General features: G+C 53.7%; 2 protein-coding genes across 4 annotated transcripts; both read left to right on the forward strand.

Annotated features, from left to right (window-relative positions):
- Nucleotides 1-100: 100 nt before the first annotated feature.
- Nucleotides 101-10,211, forward strand: CNKSR1 (connector enhancer of kinase suppressor of Ras 1). The gene is made up of 21 exons (XM_040465757.1): nucleotides 101-224; nucleotides 2,584-2,741; nucleotides 2,848-3,029; nucleotides 3,583-3,667; nucleotides 4,083-4,124; nucleotides 4,205-4,309; nucleotides 4,871-4,930; nucleotides 5,032-5,100; nucleotides 5,400-5,501; nucleotides 5,586-5,656; nucleotides 5,736-5,809; nucleotides 5,959-6,065; nucleotides 6,143-6,173; nucleotides 6,766-6,938; nucleotides 7,821-7,894; nucleotides 8,037-8,108; nucleotides 8,553-8,626; nucleotides 8,776-8,837; nucleotides 8,920-9,019; nucleotides 9,114-9,295; nucleotides 9,552-10,211. The coding sequence occupies exons 1-21, from the start codon at nucleotides 173-175 to the stop codon at nucleotides 9,819-9,821; spliced, it is 2,145 nt and encodes a 714-aa protein (XP_040321691.1). The 5' UTR covers nucleotides 101-172; the 3' UTR covers nucleotides 9,822-10,211.
- Nucleotides 10,212-10,771: 560 nt separating this feature from the next.
- CATSPER4 (cation channel sperm associated 4) lies at nucleotides 10,772-26,129 on the forward strand. 3 transcript variants are annotated; one of them, XM_040465770.1, is made up of 11 exons: nucleotides 10,772-11,028; nucleotides 11,177-11,251; nucleotides 11,725-11,868; nucleotides 15,766-15,867; nucleotides 20,916-21,013; nucleotides 21,168-21,288; nucleotides 21,499-21,632; nucleotides 22,902-23,076; nucleotides 24,057-24,268; nucleotides 24,583-24,748; nucleotides 25,655-26,129. In XM_040465770.1, the coding sequence occupies exons 1-11, from the start codon at nucleotides 10,960-10,962 to the stop codon at nucleotides 25,706-25,708; spliced, it is 1,350 nt and encodes a 449-aa protein (XP_040321704.1). In that variant the 5' UTR covers nucleotides 10,772-10,959; the 3' UTR covers nucleotides 25,709-26,129. The 3 variants fall into 3 exon arrangements, with proteins under 3 accessions (XP_040321704.1, XP_040321717.1, XP_040321713.1); XM_040465783.1 differs by lacking the exon at nucleotides 25,655-26,129 and having other exon boundaries at nucleotides 24,061-24,268; nucleotides 24,583-24,697; XM_040465779.1 differs by lacking the exon at nucleotides 25,655-26,129 and having other exon boundaries at nucleotides 24,061-24,698.
- The last annotated feature ends 1,195 nt before the right edge of the window (nucleotides 26,130-27,324 follow it).

A 27,324-nucleotide genomic window follows, 5' to 3' on the forward strand; every position in this document is an offset into this window, starting at 1 on the left:
GGCTGTCGCCGCGCCTCACCTGGCCGTCCACGTGGGCCCAGGTAAGCTGGTGGCTCCGCCCAGAGCCCCGCCCCGGCCGGCCCCCGCCTCTCCCTAGGCCAGACTCCGGGAGCGGAAATTCCTGCGCGGGCGGGACCGGGCGGGAGCGGATCCCAGCGGGCCGGTCTCGGCCATGGAGCCAGTGGCGACCTGGACCCCCGCGAAGGTGGCAGCTTGGCTGAGAGGTGGGTGGGGCCTGGGCAGAGTTGGGCTTGAGGGGCCCGGGGACGGGGAGAGGAAAGGGGGAAAGGACATTCCAGGTCTGTCGGTTAGTCAACAATTATAGAGTGTCTGCCTTTTACCCACCCGGGACTGTGCTAGGCAGGATAGGCGAGATGACCCCGGGGGTTCCGAGAACTCAGAAGGGGGTCACTCATCGCCCCAGCACCGCAAGGGGCTGCCAAGGTGGCCGTGGGGAGGCGGTGGTTGTGTAATGAAAACAGGGGGGTGGCCCACGCCCACTCAATCTCCTTCATCTCCCCTCCGCCCCAGGGCTCAGTGGGCTGTTATTAAACCCATTTTCCAGAAGCGGAAACTGACGCACTGAGCCAGGAAGTGACTTGCTCGGGCTTTGGAATATGGCCGGCCCTCCTGTCCTTTCCCTTCTCACCTTGAGGCGCCCAGGGAGAGAAGCAGAAGCCCCAGTCACACCGAAGGGGTTGGCACAACCCCAGCCTGGGAGCCTCAGGGGAGGAGATGCTGGCCAGAGGCAGTGAGCCCCGGTGGGTGGGAAACGGGCCAGGAGTGCAGCTGGGAGAGGGGAGGGGAGTCCCCCTCCTGATGGGAGCAGAGTGCGCTGCTGGCAGGCTGCTGGCAGGCTCCGGGCCACCAGCCCCTAAAAAGCGGGATTCGGGGCTGGAGTCAGACTCCCAGGCTGGGCTCCAGGCCGCGCCCCTCCACTCACCAGCTCTGTGACCAGAGGTCTCAGTTTCTCTATCCATATGATGAGAAAGTCAACAATGATCTCATGAAGTAGACAAAACGAGACATTCATGGCAGGTGCCTCGTATGTGTGGCTCAATGTAGGAGCCTTTTGGGAGGAAGGCAGCACAACAGGGTCACTGTACGTGGCAAAGAGCTGCTCATGGAGTAACAGGTCCATGAACTCTTAGTCTAGTGTTCTTAATGTCACACAAGGGGATGAAGGAGAGCTGTCAGTGACACTCACATTCCCCAATGATGGAGCCTGACTTGGAATGGAAGGAATTCCTTCAAAGAGTGAGCAAGCTACTTAATCTCTATTTTTATCAATTTTCCCACCTATAAAATGAGGATAACAATAATCTTTAACTCCTATGTTCAGTGAGAACCGATTGTGTTAATATGTGTAAAGCCCTTAACATTTCGCTCAGCACATAATAAGCCTTCAATAGACATTTTCCCTATTTTAGGCCCGCGTTGTGCCAGACATGGGCTGGAGTTAGAGATGAACAGTTAGTTATGGCCCAGAGCCTGAGGGGGTGACCAAGTGGGAGAGGTCGATGCTCAAGTGCAGGTGTTAGTAGAGGCACAGGGGCAGAGGGAGCAGGAGAGCCCTCCGACTTACCCTGGGAAGTCATGGAAGGCTTCCTGGAGGCAGTTGAATTAAAAAGGGGAGTGAGGGAGCTAGAACAGTCTGGGCGGAAGAAATAAGACATGCGAGGACCCTGAGGCAGAAGAGCATCTCAGGAGTTACACTACAGGGACTTAGTGCCCGGATCATACAGGACCTTGCAGACCAGGCTAAAGAGTCTGGTGATAATACTGTGGTGGCTGTTACTGTCTACCATGAACCTGGGAATAAGCCAAGTGTTTGACATATCTCAGTCATGTCACTTAATACGCACAGGATTAGAAGGTAGGTGCTTTTATTATTGCCATTTCACAGGTGAGGAAACTGAGGCATAGAACAGTTAAGTTACTTGCTCACGTACTAGCCCTCAGGTCTCCCTGACTCCAAGGTCTTGTGCTCTTATCACCATCCCCATGGTTCTCAGACTTGAGTAAAGCACCTGGAGATTTGGTTAAAATGCAAAATGCTGGGCCTACTCGGAGTTCTGATTCAGGGGGTGGGGCTGAGAATTTGTGGGGGGGGGGGGTTTAAGTCCATTTATTTATTTTTGAGAGAAACAGGGACACTGCAGGTGGAGGAGGGACAGAGAGAGAGGGGAAAGGGGATCCCAAGCAGGCTCCGCGCTGCCAGCGCCGAGCCCCATGTGGCGCTTGAATTCACAAACCGCAAGATCCTGACCTGAGCCAAAACCGAAAGTCGGACACTTAACCCACTGAGCCACCCAGGCGCCCCGAGAATTTGTGTATTTCTAACAAGTTCTCCAGTGAGGCTGTCACTGCAGGTGCTCTGGAGACCCTTTGAGAGCCATTATCCTCTACTCTTCTACTCAACTCAGTAGCTGAGGGCAACTCAGAGTTTCCCTCTGTGAAATGGGTCCCCAGATTGTGGTAGGAACAGATGGGAGGGAAAGGGGCTTTGTGGGGGTGAAAAAGTGGCCTGAAAGGCCCTGGCACTCCCGGCTCCCTCCATGCTGGCCCCTGTTCTCCCTCCAGGCCTCGATGACTCCCTGCAGGACTATTGCTTTGAGGACTGGGAGCTGCCTGGCAAGTACCTGCTCCAGCTCTGTCCCCAAAGCCTTGAGGCTCTGACCGTATGGCCTCTGGGCCACCAGGAGCTCATCCTGGAGGGGGTGGAACAGCTCCGGGCCTTGGTGAGTGAATGGTGGCCACACTGGCTGCAGCTTCCATCCACCTGGGGGGTTGCTGATGGGGGGGCTGGCCACTGTCAGGAGATAATCTGCCTTTACTCTGGTGCAGAGCTCTGGGCAACAGGCAGAGAATCTGCAGAGCCTGACGGAGGGATTGCTGGAGGTGACCCAGGCCTTCCAGAGCTTAGTCGGAGGCCACCTGGAAGGCTGTGCTGAGCCCCCTGCTGATGTCCTTAGCGCGGCTGTGGAACTGGTGCATGAGGCCCGTGCCCTCCTCTTCTGGCTCAACAGGTACCTCGGGCTCCTCCCAGGACCCTGGTTGGGCTGACGGTGAAGGGACCCTTCTCATCCCTGGCCTCCTCCGGGGCGTGGGAGAGAACAGAGCTTGGCTCTTGTTCAGATATTGTGGAGCAGGGCGAAGAGGTTATTTGGTCAGTGCAGGGGCACCAGGATGCCTGGGTTCCCACTCATTCATAGCACTGCATAGAGAGCTTCTCCACTCTTCAGTGCTGCTGCTTGTCCCACAGGTCCCAGTTCAAATGTCACCTCCTCTGGGAAGCCTTCCCTGTTGGGTGTTCTTAGAGCTCCAGACACCTCACAGCAGCTGAAGTTATATCATTATTGCTGTAATCATGTTCCTAGAACAGGCCTTGGGACATATCAGGCACTTGACAAATAAGTCTGGTGCTAAGCTCTTTAGATTTATCCATCATCTTCTTTGCCCCCATCAAAACTGTCAGAGTAAGCGTTATCTATCCCCAAATGAGTCGTTGGCTCTGAGCGGTTCCATGACTTGACCGGTCAGCACAGCCTCCTAACCACTGCTCCATACTTCCCCCATCAGGTACCTCTTCTCTCGCTTAAACGACTTCTCGGCCTGTCAGAAGATTGGGGAGTTGTGCGCGGAGCTGGGCCAGGCCTTGCAGGAGGTAGAAGAACCAGGGGCCAGGCTTGGCCCAGTTTGTAGAGACCAAGTCAGGCTAGAGCTTTTTATAACCTGTGAATCAGCACAGGATCGGCTGTGGGGGTTGGGAAGAGGCAGAGGCAGGAAGAAGAGAGGCCTGGCCGCTGGGTAGGGGGCAATGAGGGCCTGGGGTCTCCTAGCTGGCAGGGGCAGCTCAGAAAGTTTGACTCTCAGGAGAGGGTGGGGTGGGGGAGGGCATGTATGGTGACTTCTGGGGCCTGGCATCAGGGGACAAGACCTTGGAGTCAAAGCTCTGAGGCCCTGTAGTTCTGGGAGGAGACCAGCATACAGGACGCAGGGAGGGACTTTGGGGAAGCCCACCCTGTCCTCTGAGAAGGCAGTGCCCCCGACTCAGAGAAAACTGTCCTCTCTGCTTCCAGAACAGTCCAGCAGCTGAGAAGGAGAGCAAAGTCCTGAGCATTGTGAGTGTGGGGTTGAGTGGGGAGTAGGGGTGGCGGTGGGATGGGGGCTCAAGCTAGACATCCTGCTCCCCCACCCCCAGTGCAGCCATGTGGTAGAGATCTGCCATGCCATCCTGAGCTGCAGCCCCCAGGAGCTTCTAGAGCAGACGGCTGTGCTGGAGCGTGTGCAGCTGGACGATCCTTTGGTGAGCGCTGACCCCTTGGCGGCCTTGTCCGGGCCCTCGGATTTGGCTATAGCATCCCACAGAACCCTGTACTGTTATGGCTGGAAGGCCTTTTCTGTACAGCTGTTAAAAAAGGCCCAGAGAACTTTCCTGGGGACACACTGTCATTCAGCACTCTCTCCAGTCCTGAGGGGCTTTAGCTGGTATGGTCTCAGGTGACACATTCCAGTCCTGGACACAGACCTGGCAGGTTAGGGGACTGGGGAAAGGACATGGACTTTTCTGCCTTAATCTTTGACTAGTTAGGAAAACAGGAGCCTCCAGCCCTGCCCTGTCCCTGCCCCAACCCTGCTTGTCCCTTCAGGAGGGCTGCTGAGAATCTCCTACTTCGTTAGTCAGGGGACCAGCTTCCCTCTGGCCCTTACTGGAGGAGGAGGCAGGGGCCCAGAGAGGAGTGGCAGGCCCTAGGTCACACAGCGAGGTGGGCAGTGCCAACCTGGGGCCAGCTCTCTCCCCCATTCCCCCGACCCAGGAATCCCAGTTCCCTCATACTCTCAATGACTGCAGCCTCTGCTTTGGCAGGGTCTGGAAATCCACACCACCAGTAACTGCCTGCACTTCGTGTCCCGCGTGGGCACTCAGGTGAGAATCCCACGCTCTTCTCAGCTGCCGTCTTACCCTCCGGCTGAGCCGGCTTCAGGCCCATGGAAAGCACACCCTATGAGCCCCACCCCCCATACCAGGTCTCTTCGGACTCCCGGCTGCAGATCCTGCCTGGAGACGAGATTGTCCAGGTCAACGAGCAGGTGGTGGTGAGTGAGGAAGAGAGGCACACGGCGGGAGGTGAAGGGGCTACTGAGTAGAGCCCAGGGCTGGTGGGTGGGGAGGGTCCCTTGGGGAGACCAGGGCTGTGGGAGCTGCCTCCCGTGAAGTGAACCAGCTCCCACAGGTCAGAGTGGCCTTGGCAGAGGCAAGGTATAGGGGCTGATGGAGGCCTCCTGGAGGAGGAGTGGCAGGAGGCCAAGGGCGAGGGCTGTTGGCTTACTCCAGAGCTTCCTGGCCAGCTCCATCATCCCAGAGTCCCTGTCCTTCCCCCTGCCCTGTCCCCCAGGTGGGCTGGCCCCATAAGAACGTGGTGAGGGAGCTGCTTCGAGAGCCAGCCGGGGTCAGCTTAGTGCTGAAGAAGGTCCCAGTACCAAAGACCCCCCCACAGGTAACTGTCCCTCAGCCCTGCCCACAGACTGCTTTCAGACCCCCATCGTCATCAGCTCTGTCACCATTTCTGGTTGTTCCCCAGACCCCTCCTCGGGCCCTCGGCTCCCCACAGCTGACGATCTCCTCGCTGGCTCTCACCCCACAGTCTCCCAGGTAATGACTCTGCTGCGGGTGCAAGGGGAGGAGGGGGAGCCACGGGCTCACTCCTTTCATCTCCCCTTGCTCTCCCCAGGGCCCCACCCGAAGACGTCTTTGCCTTCGACCTGACTTCAAACCCAAGTCCTGGACCCAGCGCTGCCTGGACAGGTAGTTTCAAACTCCCACCAGGTGGTAGATGCCCCAGGCAAGGCATGTGGGATGCCTGGCTCTGATCCCCAGACGCCAACACCCTCACCCTACTGCCCAGCCTGGGGCTAGGCTCACGGGCCCTCCTCTCTCTCCTTCCTCCCTGACAGACTCTACCTCCCTTGACCCTGAATCCCTACCCACTTTCCCTGCACCCCCAGCCACACTCCCAGCAGGGGTAGCAATGACTCGGGAACCCCAGGAGCACCCTGACAAGGTAAGGTGAGGGCTCAGCGAGGAGGGGTGTGTGGCTCCGGCCCCAGATCCTTCTCTAACCCCTTATGGTCTTTTCAGAGTCCTGTCCCTCGTCAGAAGAAGTCAAAAGGTAAAAGATGTACCTGACTGGGTGGAGGTCCCCTGATATGAGCTCTTAGAAGCGTTTACAGTGCTTGGCAAGACCACCCCTCACATTTCACACACAGCTTCTCTTGAACAGCTGTTTCTGGGGTCAGACAGACCTGTGCTCCCAGCCTGGCCCTCTCACCTGCTCTGTGACTTTGGGCCAATGGCTTATCCTCTGATTTTTCATCTCCTCGTCTCTAAAATGGGAAGGGTCGGGGGCGCCTGGGTGGCTCAGTCGGTTGAGTGGCCGACTTCGGCTCAGGTCATGATCTCGTGGTTTGTGAGTTCGAGCCCCGCATCGGGCTCACTGCTGTCAGCGCACAGCCCTCCTCAGATCCTCTGTCCCTTCCCTCTCTGCCCCTCCCCCACTTGCACTCTCTCAAAAATAAATAAATACATAAATAAATAAAACGGGAAGAGTCAGCCCTACCTCAGGGAGACACCTGTAACACTTTAGGCGTAAAGTTTGGGTTCAGAAATATCACCGGGGAACGCTGGTGGGGGAGTGGGGAGCAGGTTTGGGGGTCCAGGATGCCTTGCCGGTTCCTGATCACCCAGGCCGTGCTGTGCTGCAGGTGTGGCAACGCGGCTGAGTCGCCGGCGGGTGTCATGCCGGGAGCTGGGCCAGCCAGACTGTGACGGCTGGCTCCTGCTGCGCAAGGTGGCTGGTGGCTTCATGGGTCCGCGCTGGCGCCGCTGCTGGTTCGTGCTCAAGAGACACACGCTCTACTGGTACCGCCAGCCCCAGGTGAGCGCCACCCCCCACCCCAACACAGGTCAGCAAGTGAGTCAGAGCCGTGGTTCTTGTCCTTATTCCACTATCCACTCCATCTGTGGTCACAGGCAGGCCGCAGACCCCCCTGCCCCCCGAGCCCTATCTGTAAAACGAGGATGCTTTTTGGAGAGAAATGAGTGAATATGTGTGGAAAAGCAGTCTGGGAAAGGTATCGCGGGCAGTGCAGAAAGAATCACGTTTATTCTGCCCACCTCTCCTTCCTCTTCTGTTACTCTGTCTGTCCTAGTGATGGGCCATTTGTTCAACTGTTTATTCATTCAACAAACATTCAGGTACCTACCGTGCACCCAGCTCTTAGCCGGGTACTAGGGACAAAGGGAAGACTTGGGCAGTTCCTGCTCCTCTAGGCCGGTGGGGGGAGGATGTACACACACTCAAGGACAGTTCAGGGGACACATGCCGTGATGAAGGAAAAGCCCAGGGATGGGGAGCAGCCCAGCAGAGGTAGACAGTCCAGCCTGAAGAGTGGAGAAGGCCCCCTGAGAAATCAACGCCTGAGGGTTAGTTGGATGGAAAGGAGAAAAAACCAGGAACGGAGAGCAGCGTTTGCAAAGCTCGGGTATGAAGCAGCTTCGTGTGTGTCTAATGACAGAACAAATGTATAACCAGTCTTTTCTCTCTGGCTGTTTGCCTGGATATCTTTGGTTCCCCTTTGCTGTCTCAAAGGTGCCCCTTGGTCATAACCCTGCCCCCACCCCAGATTCCTGCCGTGAGCTCTAGGCAAGGGGAGATTTGTGGTTGGAGAGCCTCTCCCCTCCCCCGCTCCAAGAACCTGACTGGGCCTCGAGGGTGTTGGGCCTTCGAGCTGACCCTCACGCTATGATTCCCCCCCAGGATGAGAAGGCTGAGGGCCTCATCAATGTTTCCAACTACAGTCTGGAAAGTGGACAGGATCAGAAGAAAAAGTAGTTAAGTCCTGGACTGTGATAAGCTGGGGGGGTTGGGCAAGAAAGGGAGAGCGGGGAAGCGGGGGCAGCAGGTAGCTGGGATTCCCAGTCCAATTCTGGATGGGCACAGCCAGGCTGACCCAGGCCCTGTGCTCCCTGGCAGTGTGTTCCAGCTCACCCATGACGTGTACAAACCCTTCATTTTTGCTGCTGATACCCTGGAGGATCTGAGCATGTGAGTGCCACCCCCCTGACCTCCCAGCTTCCACATGAGTGTTTGGGTGCTTGGAAACCTGGATTCAAATCCCAGCTCTCAGATAGTAGCTAATCAAGGCATTCACTTCTCTGAGCCTCAGTTTCATCATCTATAAAATGGGTTAATAAAAGTTCCTGCGTGGCTGGACTGGGTGACTGCATGGCTCAGTTGGTTAAGTGTCTGCCTTTTGATCTCAGCTCAGGTCTTGATCTCAGGATCGTGAGTTCAAGCCCCGTGTTGGGCTCCACACTGGGCATGGAGCCTGCTTAAAATAAAATAAAATAAAATAAAATAAAATAAAATAAAACAAAGGGTTCCTACCTCTCAGAAGTGCTCTGGAGATTAAATCAGAAGATGATATAGGTGAAAAGCCCAGACATATAGTAAATGGCAGCTCCCTGAGACCCATCTGCCCCTCCACAGGTGGGTGCGCCATCTCATCACCTGCATTTCCAAGTACCAGTCTCCAGGCCGGGCCTCCCTGCCCCGCGAGGAAGGTGGGTGTCTCACCAGGTCTCAGCTGAGCCTCTGTCTTTCCTGGAATGGGGGCTGGGAACTCTAATGCTCTAGCCCACTCCCTGGCCTCCCGAAACCCTGTGATGCTGAGTGGGCTCCCCAACTGCTCCTGTCCCCCCCCCCCCCCCAGACTGCTACAGTGAGACAGAAGCAGAAGATCCTGACGATGAGGCTGGGTCCCGCTCGGGCTCGGTGAGTAGGAGACTGGTAGGGGGCAAATGGCAGACCATGGGGGTCGGAATGCCACCCTTCTCTCCTTCTACCCTGCCCACAGCCCAGCCAAGCCCGAGCTTGGAGTCCACTCCATGGAGACACATTACCTGCAGCCACCCCCATGCAGGGTGGCCCACGGACTTCCTTTGGCCCACCAACAGGTGCTGTGCTGGGGCTGGGAGCTGGGATGGATGGTGGGGTGGGGGTGGTGGGGGCTGGGATGGGCACATCCTCATCTGCTCCCCCCTCCCACAGACAACAGTGAAGGGGCACTGGAAGGAATGGTGTGGGGGCTGAGGCAGGGTGGCGTGTCCCTCCTGGGCCAGCCCCAGCCTCTCACTCATGAACAATGGCGGAGCTCTTTTATGCGGCGCAACCGAGACCCCCAGCTCAATGAACGAGTGCACCGTGTGCGCGCGCTACAGAGCACACTCAAGGTCAGCTGGAGGGCACTGGGCGTGGTGAAGGACTGGGTTCTGGGCTTTCGGCTCTGGTTCCTGGCCTTGAGTCTGGGCTCAGCTGTGGGCTGGGCCAAGTTCTAGGTTCCCAGAGCCAGACTCTCAATTTAAGGATCAGTGCTAGACCGGGCCAGGTGCTGGGTTCTAAGCACCGGACTCCAGAGTTAGCTCTGGGCTTGGGCTCTGCCCTTCTCCCTGGGTGATCATGACCCCTTAGCCCCCACCCTCTTCACAGGCAAAGCTGCAGGAGCTGCAGGCCTTGGAGGAAGTGCTAGGCGACCCTGAGCTGACTGGAGAGAAGTTCCGGCGGTGGAAGGAGCGGAACCAGGAGCTCTACTCAGAGAGCCTGGGAGCCTGGGGCTTGGTGCAGGCTGAAGGCCACTCCCAAGTCCTGATCTCTGACTCCAGAGAACAGTCTTCCCACCCCCTGCCCTCTGAACCTGAGGAACAGTCCCATCTCTGCCCCCTGACCCCAGAGAGCAACCGCGGACCTCCTGACCTCTGACCCTGGCTAGTACCCTGGCTCCTGACCTGTGGCCTTGAGGACCACCTCAGCCTGCAGCCTCTGACATGCCCAGGACAGAGCATCCCCGGGTTCTATTCAAAGTTGAAGGTAGCGCTAGTCCATGTATCACCCCAAGGTACCCCCCTTTGCCTCAGCGTCCACCATTTCTGTTCCTCTGTCCCTCAGAGTGGGCTAAGATGAAGTGAGCTCTGTGCCATCCTCTCTTGCCAATTAAGGAGTGAGAAGCAGGGCTAAGGAATTCTCTCTCCCCCTCTGACCTACAGGGGCGTAAGACTGTGCACTTCTCCCTCCCCCAAGCCAGCCTGTGTAGGTGTTCATTTCACACAAGAGACACTTTCAACAGAATAAAATCAGTTTATCTAAAATGAATCCACATGTGCCTTTGACTTCCATATTAGAACCAGGAATCTGTCCCCAGAGGGGACAGGGCTGGAAAGATGTCAGAAGGGCACGAATGCTCTTGGTAACTAGTCTGCCATGCGTTCACACTGGCCTGGGCCCTATTCCCGGAGCTCCATGCCTGCCAGGATGATGGGCTTCTGATCCGTGCTAGTGAGGGCTTCCACTCATGCCCATCTCTCCCCAGCCCTTTGGAGACCAGAGGGTGCTCTCCTGCCCATCCCCGGGGGCCCAAAGAGAAACAGAAACCAGCCTTTTACTCTAGATAGAGAAACCCATCTTGCATGGAAGGGCAGGGTAGGCGGGCCTGGAGACTGGGGCGGTGGATGGTTTAGCCCACGGGGAGGAGTACAGGTTGAGGTTTGCTGGGAGGAGGGCCTCTGGGCCAAACACTGCTCTTTGCTCCTCCAAGTCTCACCTCCAGCTCCTGGACCCAGAGCAGGGACATGCCCCTGTATCTCTCCATCCAGGCCGCACAAGAGACCTGACCTGTTCCCATCAGCCTCTGACCGCTGACCGCAGCCCAGCCCCTTAGTGTCCCTGGCTTCCTCCCTGGGGACCAAGGGGAGTCAGTGGGAGGAGCTTCTCTTACAGTCAGAATTCCTTGGTGGAATGCAGACAGCTGGAGGTCACAGAGTCCTCTATGATCTCACCACGAGGGGGAGCAAGGCCACTTGGAATGAAGTTTCTTTGATAAGTGGGAGGAGACGGAGCAGCTATGATGGATAACCGAAGGACTTGGTGGCAGCAGTGGACCGACATCAATATCAAACCTTTGAACGTCATGGTAGGTGGCCCCTGCCTCGGCCCACCCAAGCTGGGCATACCAGCGTAGGGTGGGGCACAGGACACCGCACTGGGTCCCCAGGGGCAGTGGCCCACTGGGTCCCCAGGGGCAGTGGCCGCACTGATGGGCCCTCTCCTCACCCTCACAGAGGGCCACTCACGAGCCCTACACCCGGCCGGAGGAGCAAGTACTGATCAACCGCAGAGACATCACTAGCACGAGGGTAAGGAGGAGGCCTGGGCTACAGCCGGCAGCGACCCCCACCCCACAGTCACCCTTCTGCAGCTGTGCCCAGGGGGCAACAGGCCATCAGAATAACGCTGCCCCTTCTATTTTCTAAACAACCCCCCTGAGGACCCTCCCCAGCAGTGATCCCTGTGTTGGCCCCCTCATGGCATGTTAGTAACCGCCAGGCAGTGCTCCCTACGGGAACCCTTATATAAGGACAGTCACCAGCAGAGACCCCAGAAGTCTCCCTTCCAATGATCCCCACAAAGATCCCCCAACAGTCACCCACTTTTAGTGGCCGTATAGGTAGTGACCCCTACACTGATGCCCCCATTTCATGACCCCTCTCAGGCAACTTCTCCCCTTAGAGTGGCCCCCTACGGGACCCCATTCACTGAGAACAAACGTCCAGGCAGAGGCCTCCCACCGTGACACCTGCCTGAGGGAAGGTCCCCTGCCCTCTCCCAGGATACCTGGGACATGCAGGAGTTCATCACTCGCATGTACATCAAGCAGCTGCTTCGTCACCCAGCCTTCCAGCTGCTGCTGGCCTTGCTGCTGGTGGTCAACGCCATCACCATTGCTCTGCGCACCAACTCCTTCCTTGGCCAGGTGGGACTCCAGCCTGACCTCTGCCCCCACTGATCTAATGGGGCAAGGGCTGGGTGAGGCACTTTTCTCTCGGGGCCCCAGACTCCTCATCTGTTCATGGTGATTGGATTGAATGTTCTTCAAGGGCCTGTCAATTCTGACGTTCCAGGGAACTAGAGATCAAGGAAGACCTCGTGGTGGAGGGGGCCCAGATTTGAGGAAGGCATTGGATTTGTAGAGAGGAAGGGCAGGAGAAAAATGGTGTGAGCAGAGGCAGACAAATGGGTGCCTGGTTGGGAAGGGTATCCCATTATGTGTGTGTGTGTGTGTGTGTGTGTGTGTGTGTGTGTGTGTGTATACACACACATATATATGTACATACACACATTTTTAAGTTTATTTATTTTTGAGAGAGAGAGAGAGAAAACACAAGTGAGGGAGAGGCATAGAGGGCAAGGGAGAGAGAGAGAATCCCAAGCAGGCTCTGCACTGACAGCCCAATGTGGGACTCGAATCCATGAACCGTGAGATCATGACCTGAGCCCAAGTTGGAGGCTTAACCGACTGAGCCACCCAGGCACACCAAGGGTATCCCATTTTAACAAATAGTCACAAAGTGAGAATCACTCTGTGCTGGGGTTCCGGGCATGATCATAGCAGACCCAATCCTGTCTCAGATTCGTGCGTGTCATTACAAATGCCTGAGTGTCAGAGTACATGGGAGCTCAGAGTAAGCATCCCGGTAGGGTCAAGGAAGCCTTCCTGGAGAAAAGGATGCTTCCGCTGAGAATGAAGAGTGAGTAGGAGTTGGCCAGGCAAAGAGCGGTGGGAAAGAGTGTTTAGGGTGGGCAAAACAGCTTGTGAGCGAGTTCTGTGTGTCGGTCTGGAAGTCCAGTATGACTTTGGTCTTATCAATGTTTTAATTTCTTTACAAGGCGTATACTACATACGTGAGTTATGCTATTTGAAGTCAGTGTTTTAAAAATGTCCAATATGGTGGCTGATGATTTCAGAGAGATGGTCAGCAGCTAGATGGTGCGGGGCTTTTAAGTTATCTTAAGGAGGATGGCCTCTATCCTATGTCGTTGGAAAGTCAGGGAAGGCTTTAAAGCGCGAAAGTAACATAACCAGACGTGTGTTTCAGAAAACTTACACTGGCTGCTACAGTGTGGACCACGGAAGGGAGGGTGCCAAGAATGGGAAAAGATGGTCTGGCAAGACCGTGTTGTGGTGTTTAGTGAAAGATGGTGGGTCTTGGACCAGGGCCATGGCCGTTGGTAAAAGAGGTCACATGCGTTTGAAACTCTCCAGGAGTTGAATCCATGGGCCTCCCGAATGCTTTTCCTTATAGCAAACACTTCATAAGCACTTCCTATGTGCCACCTTTTTTAACATACATCATCATCTCACACGTGTAGGGAAGGGGAGAGCAAGAAGTTACACTTCTGGCTTGAGTAACTGTGTGGGGATGGTGCTGTTTGTTGGGACGTGGGGACGTAGGACAATGAGTGGGTTTGGGGAGAATGCTGAGATCACTTTGAATTGAGTAGCATTTGAGGCGCCCATGCAATATCCACATAGAGATGTCTAGTGAGAGGTTAGAGCTCAACTCTGAGATCCTGCTGAGAGCTCGGGGGTGGAGATTCCAACGTGAGGCTGCCAGCGTCTGGGTGGATGGTTGCCAGAAGCTAAAGGAGTAGACGAGGTCACGTGGGAAGAGCATATCCAGTGAGAAGGGAAGAACGCCAGGACGGAGCTCTGAGGAGAGTCTCCAACTGAAGGACAGAGAACGGAGGAGGTGCATGAAAGGAGACTGAGGAGGAGTGACCAGTAGAGTGGGGAGGACCCAGGAGAGTGTGCTGTCTGGTCTGGGGCCAGAAATGGCAAGAGAGGAGGCCAGAGAAGGATCATGGAGCATCCCTTGGATTTAGTTCCTGTGGCCTTGACAGGAGCTGCCTCCCATGTGGTGGAGGCAGACACCCAACAGCCAAGATTGTAGCACGAGTAGAACTACAAGGCAGCTTCAACCCCTCAACGGATCATGAAATCAGTTTAGACTGCAGATACCAGCATTCTGATACAGAATGAAGTAGAATGAAAAAGAATGAAATAGAAATTGTACGTGTGTGCACACGCGAGAGAGTGGGGGAGGGGGAAAGAGGGAGGATGTGAAATACAAAATTCACCTCTTACTATAGGTCCCAGTCAAAAAATGCTAGCTAAAAGCTCTGGTGTAGGATATGTGTCCATGAAGGTCATGGCCTGTGAATACCAGACTGGTTTTGAACCTTGTCCCTATGCCATTGGGAGCCATAGCAGGCTTGTGGGTGGAGGAAGCAACTCTGATTTAGCCATGGATGCTCATGACTTGGAGAAGGCGGATGGAGTATTTAGGAAGCTCTTGCAGCAAATAGTGCAGAGAGTTTATTGCCCCCGGGAGTCAGCGGGGTGGAGCTGAGGGGACAGAAAGCTCTTCCTTGTTATAGACCGACATCCCTGGCCCATGACACCCTTAGGGAATTTGGAACAGGCAGGGAGCCCAAAACCTTAATCTCCCATCTGGATTTAAGAAACTCTGCCCAGCCTCTCATTGGCCAGTGGATATGGGTGAGGGCAAGGTTGTGGGTACCAGGAGGCCTCTGCGTGTGGTAGTGAACCTTGAGGCACTGAGTCTGTTGGCCATGGAAGTGGAGAAAGAGAGGAGTCCAAGGGACTTTGGTAACTGCCAGGGTGGAGTTGGAGGCTGGGAGCTGTTAACAGGGTCACAAACTATAGTAGGGTTACAGCTTCATGGGAGATTGGGGGAAAGTGAGTTGGATTTTTTTTTTTTTTAATGTTTATTTATTTATGTTGAGAGAGACTGAGAGAGATCTGGAACAGGGCAGGGAGAGTGGGAGAGAGAGATTCCCAAGCAGGCTCCATGCTGTCAGTGCCAAGCCCAATGTGGGGTTCAGTCCCACGAACTGGGAGGTCATCACCCGAGCCGAAATCAACAGTTGGATGCTTAACCGACTGAGCCACCCAGGCGCCCCAGTGAGTTGGATTTTAAACAGAATTCAAGGTCATGGTCATCCATCCATGAGTCCATCCACCCAGGGAACTGGACCCGTGAGTAGGCCGGCGGCAGGGTGGTGGGGGGGTGGCATATGAAGGAAGTCGGTCAGGCCTTGTCTGGGAGATTTGGGAGACAAAGCAGCAGGAGTGTCTGGGACAACCAGAGAAGGAGGGATGAGGCTTGGTGCCCTCTGTCTCAGCGGCCAGGGCCTTTCTTTCCAATCCTGGAGCCTGTTCTGCCTCTCAGCCACCTCCCTTTTTCAAGTATCCCTGCTCCAGAGGTTAGGAGCAAAGGTTTATAGTCAGACAACAGTCTTTTTTTTTTCTTAATTTTTTTTTTAATGTTTACTTATGTAATGTTACTTATGTTTGAGACAGAGTGTGAGTGGGGGAGGGCCAGAAAGAGGGAGACACAGAATCTGAAACAGGCTCCAGGTGCTGAGCTGTCCGCACAGAGCCCGACACGGGGCTCGAACTCACGGACCACGAGATCATGACCTGAGCTGAAGTCGGATGCCCAGCCGACTGAGCCACCCCGGCGCCCCTATAGTCAGACAACAGTCTTTATTGCTAACTCTGTGGCCTCAGGCACCTCTCTGATTCCTCATCTGTGAGACGGGAATAAAGCCCACTTTGGAGGACGATGGTGATGCTGACATGAATGACACATGTGGGGCCTTAGCATGGTGCCTGGCATGTACATGGACAATGTGGACTAAAGGCAGCCGCCAAGTTGCTGAGGATGAAGAGCAGCAGGATTACGGGCCTGCACTTCCCCCCACAGATGCCCCCCCTGCCCAGCCTTGCCCAGGCTCTGTTCCACTGACCTCTCTGCCCCTCTCTTTTTCTCTGTCTTTCATATAGAAACACTATGAGTTGTTCTCTACCATAGATGACATTGTGCTGACCATCCTTATCTGTGAGGTCCTCCTCGGCTGGTTAAATGGCTTCTGGATTTTCTGGAAGGTGAGATCCTGGGTCCTTTCGGCCATCACCCCAACTCCTTAGGGACTGCACCCCACCCCTGGGCTTCTGGTCCTATGAGCCGAGGGTCTGTGTGTGTGTGTGTGTGTGTGTGTGTGTGTGTGTGTGTGTTGTGTGGAGAGAGAGACCAACTACTTCTGAGATGTCTGTGATGCAGTAGAAAGTAGTTTGTACTGGGGCACCTGGGTGGCTCAGTCAGTTAAGTGTCTGACTCTTGATTTTGGCTCAGGTCATGATCTCATAGTTCGTGAGTTTGAGCCCCAGGTCGAACCCCTCATTGGGCTTTAAGCTGACCACATGGAGCCTGCTTGGGATTTTCTCTCTACCCCTCTCTCTTTGCCCCTCTCTCTTTGCCCCTCACAAGTGAGCACTTGTGCAAACCCCTATAGTCAAGTCATTTCTGAAGTCAAGGGATTTATTTTGCCTTTGGCCATGTTTGAGAAGAGATTTTAAGAAAACCTACTAGGGGTGCCTGGCTGGCTCACTCAGTGGAGCATGCAACCCTTGATCTCAGGGTTGTGAGTTCAAGCCCATGTTGGGTATAGAGACTACTTAAAATAAAATATTTTTTTTCAAGCATATAAAACAGTTTTTTTTTTATTTTTATTTTTTATTTTTTTTTCAACGTTTATTTATTTTTGGGACAGAGAGAGACAGAGCATGAATGGGGGAGGGGCAGAGAGAGAGGGAGACACAGAATCGGAAACAGGCTCCAGGTTCTGAGCCATCAGCCCAGAGCCTGACACGGGGCTCGAACTCACGGACCGCGAGATCGTGACCTGGCTGAAGTCGGACGCTTAACCGACTGCGCCACCCAGGCGCCCCAGAATTTTTTTTTTAACGTTTATTTATTTTTGAGACAGAGAGAGACAGAGCATGAATGGGGGAGGGTCAGAGAGAGGGAGACACAGAACCGGAAGCAGGCTCCAGGCTCTGAGCTGTCAGCACAGAGCCCGACGTGGGGCTCGAACTCACGGACCGCGAGATCATGACCTGAGTCGAAGTCAGCCGCTTAACCGACTGAGCCACCCAGGCGCCCCTAAAACAGTTTTTTGTTTTTTGTTTTTTTTAACGTTTATTTATTTTTTTGGGACAGAGAGAGACAGAGCATGAACGGGGGAGGGGCAGAGAGAGAGGGAGACACAGAATCAGAAACAGGGTCCAGGCTCTGAGCCATCAGCCCAGAGCCCGAACACAGTTTTTTTAATGTTTATTTCTGAGAGAGAGAGACAGAGACAGAGCATGAGCAGGGGAGGGGCAGAGAGAGAGGGCGACACAAAATCCAAAGCAGGCTCCTGCGATCAGCACAGAGCCCAACATGGGGCTCGAGTCATGAACCACGAGATCATGACCTGAGCCAAAGTCAGCTGCTTAACCAACTGAGCCACCCAGGCATCCCTAAAATAAAATATTAAAAGAAAACAACAACAACAAGACTATCAAGTCTTTATACCTTTCAAAAAAAGGAAGTATCATTTAGATACAGTTACCAGGGGGCGCCTGGGTGACTGTCATTTGAGCGGCCGACTTCGGCTCAGGTCATGATCTCACGGTTTGTGGGTTTGAGCCCCGTTTTGGGCTCTGTGCTACCAGCTCAGAGCCTGGAGCCTGCTTCGGATTCTGTGTCTCCCTCTCTCTCTGCACCTCCCCCACTCACAGTCTGTCTCTCTTTCTCTCTCTCTCAAAATAAATAAACATTAAAAAAAATTTTTTTAATACCATTACCAGGACAACCAGTTAGAATTCTAAGCTTTCCAGGGGTCAGAGGTTCACAGAACACGGTGTAGTTGAACCCAGAACAACATTGCTGAAGTCTGGGCGTCTTAAAGACTGCTTTGTGCAAATAACATTTGCAAGGATGTTCATTAACAGAACATGGAAGGGATGGTGCACACCCTTAGTGTTTCCTCACTCGATGGGAGGGGAGTAGGTACCGTGCTTTGTGTGAACATTTCAATGGTCCACTTTATCAGAATTAGCCCTGGAGGCAGGCAGACATCTGTTCCATAAGAGAAAACATTTCCTCCTTTGTATCTTCTTGAGATTTTTTTTTTTCAGCAGCAGTAGGGGGTCTGCACTTTCTTAGCAATGCTTCTTTAATTTTTTTAATTTTTATTTAAGTAAGCTCCACGCCCAGTGTGGGGCTTGAACTCAACAAAGGACCCTGAGATCGCAAGTCACACCCTCTATGGGCTGAGCAACCAGGCACCCCAGGGGGCCTGCACTTTCAAGGTTAACCCCCAGGCTTTCATTAGGACAAGGGAATTGAAGCAAGCCTGAGAATCTTGTGCTCCTCCCAGCCACTCTGCTTGTCCCTTAAACCCAGGGTTCTCAACCTCAGCACTATAGACCTTTTGGCCTGGATGATCCTTTGTTGTGGGGGCTGTCCTGTGCACTGGAGGGTGTTCTGAAGCATTCCTGGCCTCTCCCCACTAGATGCCCCTTAGCACCTTCCTAGTTGTGACAACCAAGAATGTCCCCAGACATTGCCAAATATCCCTTGGAGGGCAAAATCATCTCTGGCTGAGAACTCATGTCCTAAACCCTAACCTTCATCAGGGGCCAGGGTGAAAACCAGGGTTTGTTAGAGATTGTTTCTGCCTCCTCCCTCACCCCCCTGGCTGTTGTGGAGGGGGGAGGCTGGGGGAGGGAAAGAGGAAATGCAGGAAAGTGGAAAGCCTGTAAATTAAGATCTCAAAATATGACCCCACCATGTAGGAATCCCCAAAGTTTTGTCCCCAGCTCTTCCTTTTCTTCTACTCTTGTGGATTCCTTTTTCCTCCTGACCCCCACAGCCTATTAATCAGTTTCACCGCCTAACGATTTCTCAAATGTCTTGCCGCCTCTGCATCTTTGCTACCCCTCTCTAGCTCTTGCCTGGTCTTCTCCCACTAGGATGTTGCTTTAGCCTCCAGGATACCCCTCCCCCCCCACCCCCATCAAAGTAATCTCCCCAAGGCACAGGCCAAAGTATCCTTAAAATCCTGCCCTGGCTCCCTGTTGTTTATAGGATCAGGTCGAAAGGCTTTATAGTGCTTAAGGCCTTCCACGATGTGGCCCTTGCTTATTTCTGCAGCCTCATCTTTCCCTGCCTTGCCCTTGAAGTTCCGGCTACCAGACTGCTTGCAGCTGCACTCCCCAGCGCATACCCGCACGCACCCGCACATGCACACGCACGCACCCTCACGCATCCGCACACACCGCTGCTTCTCGCCTCCATGCGTTTGTGTAAGCTGACCTCTCGTCTATGAAAGCTCCCTGCCACTTTATTCATTTGCTCTACTCCTGCTTACAGCTTCAGACTCGTTCAGAGATCTTCTCTTCCAGGAAGTCCTCCCGCCTCTCCCAGGCCAGGTTAGGTGTTACTGTGTCTCCCTGACAATCTCTCTCACATGGAGTTTCAATTTACTGTCAATCTGTCTTCCTGGAAATTGTGTGCCCTGCAGGGAAGAAATCCTCTTGTATCCTCAGGATCCGGTGCAGGATCTGGCATACAGTAGGAGCTTAATGCTGGCTGGTTAGAGCGCCGGATCTGTGGCCAGGCTGACTTGCGTCTCCTGATGTATGTGTAGGCACAGGCACGCCGAATGTGGGATTCCAGGAGGGCTTGTGTTCACTGTTCTACCTGATACGTTTAAGAACTTTTTTTTTCCATTAGAAAAAGTTTTCTTGGGGCGCCTGGGTGGCTCAGTCGGTTGGGCGGCCGACTTCGGCTCAGGTCATGATCTCGCGGTCCGTGAGTTCGAGCCCCGCGTCGGGCTCTGTGCTGACAGCTCAGAGCCTGGAGCCTGTTTCAGATTCTGTGTCTCCCTCTCTCTGACCCTCCCCTGTTCATGATCTGTCTCTCCCTGTCTCAAAAATAAATAAAACGTTAAAAAAAAAGTTTTCTTTTTGAATATTTAATGCAGATATGGATTGGTCGAAAATTATATTGAAAGGTATACAGAGAATTCTTCCTTCCACTCCCTCCCTTCATCTCTTCCCCTCCACCCCAGGTAATCTTTTTAGATTTATAGCCTATCAGTGTGTACTTTGCGATCATAAGCTAATGTGTGTATACTTTGGTTTTCTTTTGCCTTTGTCCTCCATCCCTCCTCTCCCTCCCTTCCTTTGTTTGCCTTTGCCTTCCTCCTCCCTCCCCTCGCACTTTGCTTTTGTCACTTAATGGATCCTGGCAACCTTTCTGTATCAGTACATGGAGATATTTCCCATTTGTCTTTTTTGCTACACAGCGCTCCATTGAATAAATGTTTCGTGGTTTATTCAATCGGTGTCTCATTGTGGGACACTTTAGTTGTTTTCGACCTTACACAGGTGTCATTTTGTACTTGAACCAGAGTTTCCGTGGGTCAGATTTTAGTAGTGGAATCACTGGCTAAAACATAAATGTATCCACTGTTTGTTAGATAAATTCCCCCTTTCGTGGCTGTGCTTGAACTTTTCATACATGAGGTTCCTTCCTCAGTCCCCACCCCTATGTAACGTTGTGCCTTACTGGACAGAAGGCTTGTAAAAATTTCCTGTCTCTGTCTCTGTCTCTGTCTCTGTCTCTCTCTCGTACAGTGAGGGCCAGTGTACTTCTGAACTGGCTACCGAAGTAGTGTTCTTGAATGTTTTTATTAGTATTTACTTTTATTGTATTATTAATTATAGTGTGAGCCACACAAAGCCTGGAGCATCCGAACACTTTCCTGTCACCTAACCGTAGGGCCAGGCCATTTTCAGCAGTGCGCTAGCCCAGGTGGCTGCTCAGCTTAGGAACTAGCTGTGTATACGTGAGAGTCTCCACTGTGTCTCTCTGAGACTGCACTTGGCTGTGGACACACGGACGGGACAGGGAGGGCATGTGTGTTTTGTGCCACGTTTGGGGAAAGCAGATAAGTAACAGCAGTGGATGGCAGATGACTGGCCCTGCTCTGAGAGGAACACTGAGCCTCCCAACCTTGGGGCAGTGGGAGGGCAGACCCAGGATGTCCCCACAGGCCGGGCCTGATAGACCCCACTGGGGCTGGCCCCCCCAACCCCCCCAGGACGGCTGGAACATCCTCAACTTCCTTATCATCTTTATCTTGCTCCTGGGGTTCTTCATTAATGAACTCAGTGCTATCTCTATCACCTATACTCTCAGGTGAGCTGGGAACTCGGGAGAACAAGGGGAACTGTCTAGACCCTGGGAAGGAGATGAGGTGGGGATCGGTTCTGCCTGGCTGGGCAGGTCAGGGGGCAGGGGGAGGAGGGGCCTGGGAGGGGCCAGGGGGCACCCCTGAGAGGCTGTGCCACAGGGCGCTTCGTCTGGTGCATGTGTGCATGGCGGTGGAGCCTCTGGCCCGGATCATCCGTGTCATCCTGCAGTCGGTGCCTGACATGGCCAATATCATGACCCTCATCCTCTTCTTCATGCTGGTCAGTGCCCTCCCTTGCCCTCAATCCTCCCCTTCCCTGAGCAGGGCCCCTGGGTCATTGGGGATACAGGGGTGTCTGGAAGAAGAGGAGAGGCCTATGGGCCTGAATCCCTGTCATTCCCTTGGCGGTGTTCATTTGTGTGGCATGTGCATGTCCTGTCCCCAAGGTCCCTGGGTGAAGTCCAGGCATCTTCTCTGGTTTCTCTGGCAGGTGTTCTCCGTGTTCGGGGTCACTCTCTTTGGTGCGTTTGTGCCCATGCATTTCCAGAACATGCAGGTTGCCCTGTACACCCTTTTCATCTGCATCACCCAAGATGGCTGGGTGGACATCTACAGGGACTTTCAGTGAGTGTCTGTGGGGCTTCCGGGCCTCCAGCCCAGTGGGGCGAGGCAGTGGGAGTGGGTGGTCCAGAGCTTGGGATGAGGGTGTGCCCAGCAGGAGAGGGGTGCCTGGAACTTCAGACTGGGGAAAGGGAGACCCCTGAGACTGGGGCCTCTGGGTTTGTGGCCTGCTTGAAGCATTGTTCCCCTTGAAATTCCAGCTGTTCAAAGTCCTACTGCAGGCCTGTTCATCATTTCTCCTGTCATGCTAAACAACTGGGTAGGTCTTGAGCAAGAGAGCAGCTCTGTGGTTTCAGGACAGCCTCCCAGCCCACATCTGAGCCCACCAAGCTGCCTGGATTCCTGGGAACTCAGAGCCTCATTTCATTCTTACACCTGCTGCCCAAGGCCATTTGGGGCCATAGATGGCCACCAGGTTCTGTTCTTTTCCATTACCCTATTTGTTTCCAGTGCACTCTAGGAAGTGGGTCCTCCTGACTGATTTCTTTTTATCTCTTGTGAGACTAGAAGCACAGCTGGTAAAGGGTTTCTGTGGGCACCACCCGTTATGATGTAGATAGTGGGAAAATCATAGAGTGTACAATAAAGGTACACTGGAGGCTGGGCTTTTGAGTCTTTGCTCCATCACACTAGCCATGCAACCTTGGACAAATTCCTTCATCTCTCTTCTGAGCCTCAGCTTCCTCACCTGCTGATTGGGGATTATTGTAATTAACTGTGTCTGAATTGCTATAAGGATCAACAGAGAAAATCTATTTAAATCTCTTAGCATAGAGCCTGGCACAGAGTATCTCTATATGCGCGCGCGTGCGTGTGTGTGTGTGTGTGTGTGTGTGTGTGTGTGTGTGTATGTGTGTATGGAAAGAGAGAAAGAAAGACCTAGTCTTTAGGAAAATATTTTATAGGAGATTCATAACAAGGTATTAATAGTAGATGGGTTTTTTTTTTCCTATATATCTTCCTTCTAATTCTCCTATTATGAGCTTGAGTTATTTTTTAAAATAAGAAAATCGTGAATAAAGAGTGTAGCCAATAGATTAAACTTGACAATGCCAATGGACACATCCCCACCTTAGAGGGCTGGCTTGAGGCCCTGTGTGCTCAACAAAGAGCAGCCGCTATGACAGTCAGGAACAGGCATTCGATCAGCACAACAGCAGTGAGGTAGCAGAAGACCCAGTGGGCCTTGAGGTAGTGTCCCCGTTTCCTAGATGGGGAAATCGAGGCTCAAAGGGCCAGGGAGGTGATGGGGCCCCTGTCTGCCATCTCCAGGATGGAGACAAGAGAGTACGCAATGGAGATTGGGGGTGCTGTCTACTTCGCCATCTTCATCACCATCGGTGCCTTCATTGGCATCAACCTGTTGGTCGTTGTGGTGACCACCAATCTGGAGCAAATGATGAAGGCAGGCGAGCACGGACAACTGCATCAGACAACCTTCCGTGAGGTGAGTGGGATGGGAGGGCAGAAGGGAGGAGGGGGCAGAATGTATTGACTTGACTGTGTATATGTGCACATATGTGTGTGTATGTGTGTATGTGAGCGCACATGCACATGCTTCCACACTCGAGGGCCTGGGGAAAGTCAAGCCTGAGACCTGGGGGCAGCATCCCCTACCTTGAGTGACATCTGAGGGGTATGGATTTCCTAGATTTTTAAAGTTTTTTTATTTTGAGAGAGAGAGAGAGAGAGAGAGAGCATGCACGTACACAAGGGGGAGGGGCAGAGAGAGAGAGAGAGCTAGAGAGAGAGGATCCCAAGCAGGCTCCACACTGCCAGCACAGAGCTCAATGTGGGACCTGAACCCATGAACCATGAGATCATGACCAGAGCTGACACTTAACTGACTGAGCCACTCAGGCGCCCCCTAGATGCCTTATTTCTATGGCAATTCAAAACTGAGTGGCTGGGTGACCTTTGGGCAGGTAACCAATTTAAGCCTCAATTTCTTCTGCAAAATGGGAATAATAGTTATTTTCTCATAGGACTATTATGAGAATTATGGAGATAAATGAACACACATACAACTCATTAAATGTTAGCTGCAGTGCTACTCATTCAGGGGTAGAACTTCCAAAAGGTCGGTGGGGGTGGAGGGTGGAGTACTTCCAAAATGTTGACGGCTGTGGGCTATGACTTCAGAGTAGACAGGGCTTTAGAAGTTGGCTGGGTAGGATTTATCAGGAGGGAAACTGGGTGCTAAAAATTGAAAAGGGGCTAGGAATTTTCAAAGAGGTAGGGAAAAAGGGCTTATGCATCTGAAGCCTCCCACCAACAGCGTAGGGAGGCTAAGATCTGTTGGAGCTCAATGAGGGGCATTAGAACCCTGGTATCCTAGGAGACTCATCCTCCCCGAAGCCAAGCAGGAAGGCACTGGGGGAGGGGTGCCGGCTGAGCTCTGTCCCTTCCCCGTTTCCCTCTTCCCAGACAGGCAAGGAGGAGGAGAATGGAAGTAGCTACCTGCCACTGGTGCACTGTGCGGTCGCCCGTTTGGAGATGTCTGGCCTCCCCCAGGAGCCACTTACGGGGGGCAACCTGTCTAACCTCTCGGAAAACACCTGTGACAACTTCTGCCTGGTGCTCGAGGCAATACAGGAGAACTTGATGCAGTACAAGGAGATCCGAGATGAGCTTAACATGTAGGCTGGGTTGGGGGGTACCCCGAGTCCCATAAGTCTGGGCTGAGCGCAGACCTCGGGGCCATCACCATTCTATAACACGGACCCTGGGGCCCTACTTGACCGGGGTCTGTGGGTGCAGGAGCTAGAATCCCCAGACCTCCCTGTTCTTCCATCCAAGTGAGCGCACAGCTTTGGCTGGATCTCCATAGGAGTGAAGGGGGAGGGCAAAGCGGGGTGGATGCCAGGGAAGAGATGTGGGGTCTGCCCCCCTTTTTCTCCTTCCCCTCCAAACTCCCTCAGCCCTCGGAAAGTACTCACTCCTCCGCCCCCAGGATAGTAGAGGAGGTGCGCTCCATCCGCTTCAACCAGGAGCAGGAGGAGGAGCTGATGCACAAGCATGTGTCCCTGAGCCTGTCGGTGGCGAGTGGGTCCTCCCTGGACATCCACGACATGACTTGCCAGCAAGACTTGATCACTGCGCTCATCAACAGGGATAAGGTGCATGCAGCTTCCCTCTCCTACCCAATAAGTGCTCGTCCAGCCACCCCACCCAGCTCAGCCTCTGCCCCATTAGTCAAACTTTCTGTCGATTTCAAGACTGGTCTACCTTCTAGACTTCTGTGCACGGACTGCGCTCCCTCAGCCACAGCTGATCGGTTAGGTTCCACCCTTTCCTCCTCAGAGAGCCTCTGCCCGCTCCCTTCAGGCTCCTCCCATGGAGCCACTTATGTTTCTAATGCCTTCAAACCTACCCCTTCCTAGGGTGGCTTGAGCCAGCTCAGTTTCTGCTTAGTGGCAGATACCTAGGCCCACTGGGGGCAGAGGGCCCCTGGGTTCTCTCCAGGGTGCATAAGAATGGCCTCCTCTTGGGGCACCTGGGTGGCTCAGTCATTTGAGGGTCTGACTCTTGATTTGGGCTCAGGTCATGATCCCAGGGCTATGGGATTGAGCCCTGTGTTGTGCTCTGGGATAAGCATGGAGCCTGCTTAAGATTCTCTCTCTCCCTCTGCCCCACTACCCCTGCTTGTGCTCCCTTTCTCTCTCTCTTAAAAAAAAAAAAAAACATATATATATATATATTTACACACACACACACACACACACACACACACAGCCTCCTCCTGAGGGAGGAAGCTTTTAGGGAGAAAAAGGCACACACCCACATAACTTAATTTCCTTTCTCCACTTTCCAAACCACCTGACTGGGCTAGAATGGCCTGGAGCCTTGTGAATGTCCACAGCCTGGGCTCCCAAGCTCAGAGTGGATACTAAGGCAGCTAGAGTCAGACATATGAAGGACTTCCCTGGGAGGCCTGGCAGGGTAGCTGCCAGGAGGGGAGGGGAGCAAGGCAGTGTTTGCCATGTGAAGGTGAGGGATCGACAAGAAAACCCCTTGGTTTGCAGGTTCAAGAATCCAACACAAACCTGCTCCTTAACAAACACAAGGCCAGCCGCTGAGAGGCAGGACGGGAGCCAAGGGACCTGCGCGCACACACCCAGCTGCTGCATCTTCCTGCACCTCTAGTGTGACTTGGCACAGCCTGGTCTGAGCCCATCCTCTCCCTTACACCTCGGCAGATGCCTGGGGCTGAGAAGGGGGTGGCATGTCCAGGGCTTGTACCTGCGAACCCCAGGTTCAGAGGAATTCAGATGGACAAGGATGCTGGATGAGAGAGGGAGCCCCACAGCAAGGATGAGCACCTAGCGGGGGTGCTGGCTAAGGCAGCCAGGGTTTGTCCTAAGGATGGGCATCCCTGGTCCTCTGCATTAGGCCAGAGCTAGATGGGGCCTAAGTGGGCTTAAGCACCAAGAGGAGAAAGGTGAGGCCAGTGGGGCCAGGCATCTGTGTATTGACAATAAAATTTTGCATTGGGATCAATATGTCTGAATGGTGGCTCTACAAACCCCTTGGGGCAATTCTTGCCAAAAGCCTGTTTGTCTGGTGGGAGAGTTACTGACAGCCCTCTAGAGCTTCTAATCTAATGGGAGAGAGAATCTGCACCCTGAAAATTTGTGACTTAATGGTAGGGATATAATCTCTGCCCTTAGTGTTCTAATTTTTTTTTTTGGTTGGGGGGGTGGCAGTGGGTGGGAATTTGGTCCTCATGGTTAGGAGCCTGGTCTGATGGAGACAGCCCTACCCTCCCTCTCTGAAGGTAGAGAAGAGTGGTCCTTATTCTGGGGAGCCCTAGTCTGTTGAGGTCACCATTGATCAAGTCGTGCAAATACAAGCAGTTTTATGCTGGGGCAATGGAGAGTGACTGGCAAAGCATGGGTCCTGGTAGGCTTTTCAGAGGAGAGGGGCACTGGAACTTGCTGGAAGATAGCAGGAGGAGTCTGTGGGTCCAGTGAATGAGGTCTAGTGGGGAACCTAGGACCTGTGAGGTCTTGGGACCTTCACACTAAAGACCATTGAGAGCCACAGCAAATTCCTGAGCTGGGTAATGCAGAGAGTCTGAGAGAGCTGCGGAAGTCATGCGCAATAGGAAGAACTGCCTTGGAGGACTGGATTGTCATCCTTGGGTAAGTCACTGGGCCTTATTTTTCCCACCTGTACAGTGGGGCGAGGGGGAGATTGCTCTCCAGCTCTAAAATCAAATGGCCAACTTTTAGCTCAAGAGTTGGGAGACCAGTAAGATCATCCACGTCCCTGAGACTCAGATTCCCTTGGGTTGGGTTGGGGAGAAGCCTGGAAGGCCGAGAGTTCTGCCCAGCTGTTCAACAAAGGCTAACAGTTAGGGGCCTTAGGGATATTCACCAGTTGGAATGGGAGTCCCCAGAGGCCCACTGATTGCAACTAATGAGAAAATCCACCCTCCATCCCCCTCTGGTCTGCATTGGTTCCAGCCCCGTAAAGCACCCCCTGGGGCCAGCTGGGAAGGAGTCTGGACAGCTGGGGGTGGGGTGGTAACTCAGCAGGCAGATGAGAGATGGCACCAGTGCCAGCAGTGCCTCACTGTCTTGGACCTGCTGTCTGTTCCCCTGTTCAAGCTGAGACTCCTTATCCGTGCTTTCCAGGACCATCAACATGGGCAGAGCCATGGGCATCCAGTGGCTTTTACTGCTAACTGCTA

The sequence above is a fragment of the Herpailurus yagouaroundi genome, unplaced genomic scaffold, assembly GCF_014898765.1.
Source record: "Herpailurus yagouaroundi ecotype Mexico unplaced genomic scaffold, PumYag 77, whole genome shotgun sequence".
NCBI classification, from domain to species: Eukaryota; Metazoa; Chordata; class Mammalia; order Carnivora; family Felidae; genus Herpailurus; species Herpailurus yagouaroundi.

Coding starts and splice junctions, on each gene's coding strand:
- CNKSR1 (XM_040465757.1), top strand. CDS start 173: ATGGAGCCAGTGGCGACCTGGACCCCCGCGAAGGTGGCAGCTTGGCTG. Junction 2,742..2,847: donor TGGAACAGCTCCGGGCCTTG/GTGAGTGAATGG, acceptor ACTCTGGTGCAG/AGCTCTGGGCAACAGGCAGA. Junction 4,931..5,031: donor TGTCCCGCGTGGGCACTCAG/GTGAGAATCCCA, acceptor CCCCCATACCAG/GTCTCTTCGGACTCCCGGCT.
- CATSPER4 (XM_040465770.1), top strand. CDS start 10,960: ATGATGGATAACCGAAGGACTTGGTGGCAGCAGTGGACCGACATCAAT. Junction 11,029..11,176: donor TCAAACCTTTGAACGTCATG/GTAGGTGGCCCC, acceptor TCACCCTCACAG/AGGGCCACTCACGAGCCCTA. Junction 15,868..20,915: donor GCTTCTGGATTTTCTGGAAG/GTGAGATCCTGG, acceptor CAACCCCCCCAG/GACGGCTGGAACATCCTCAA.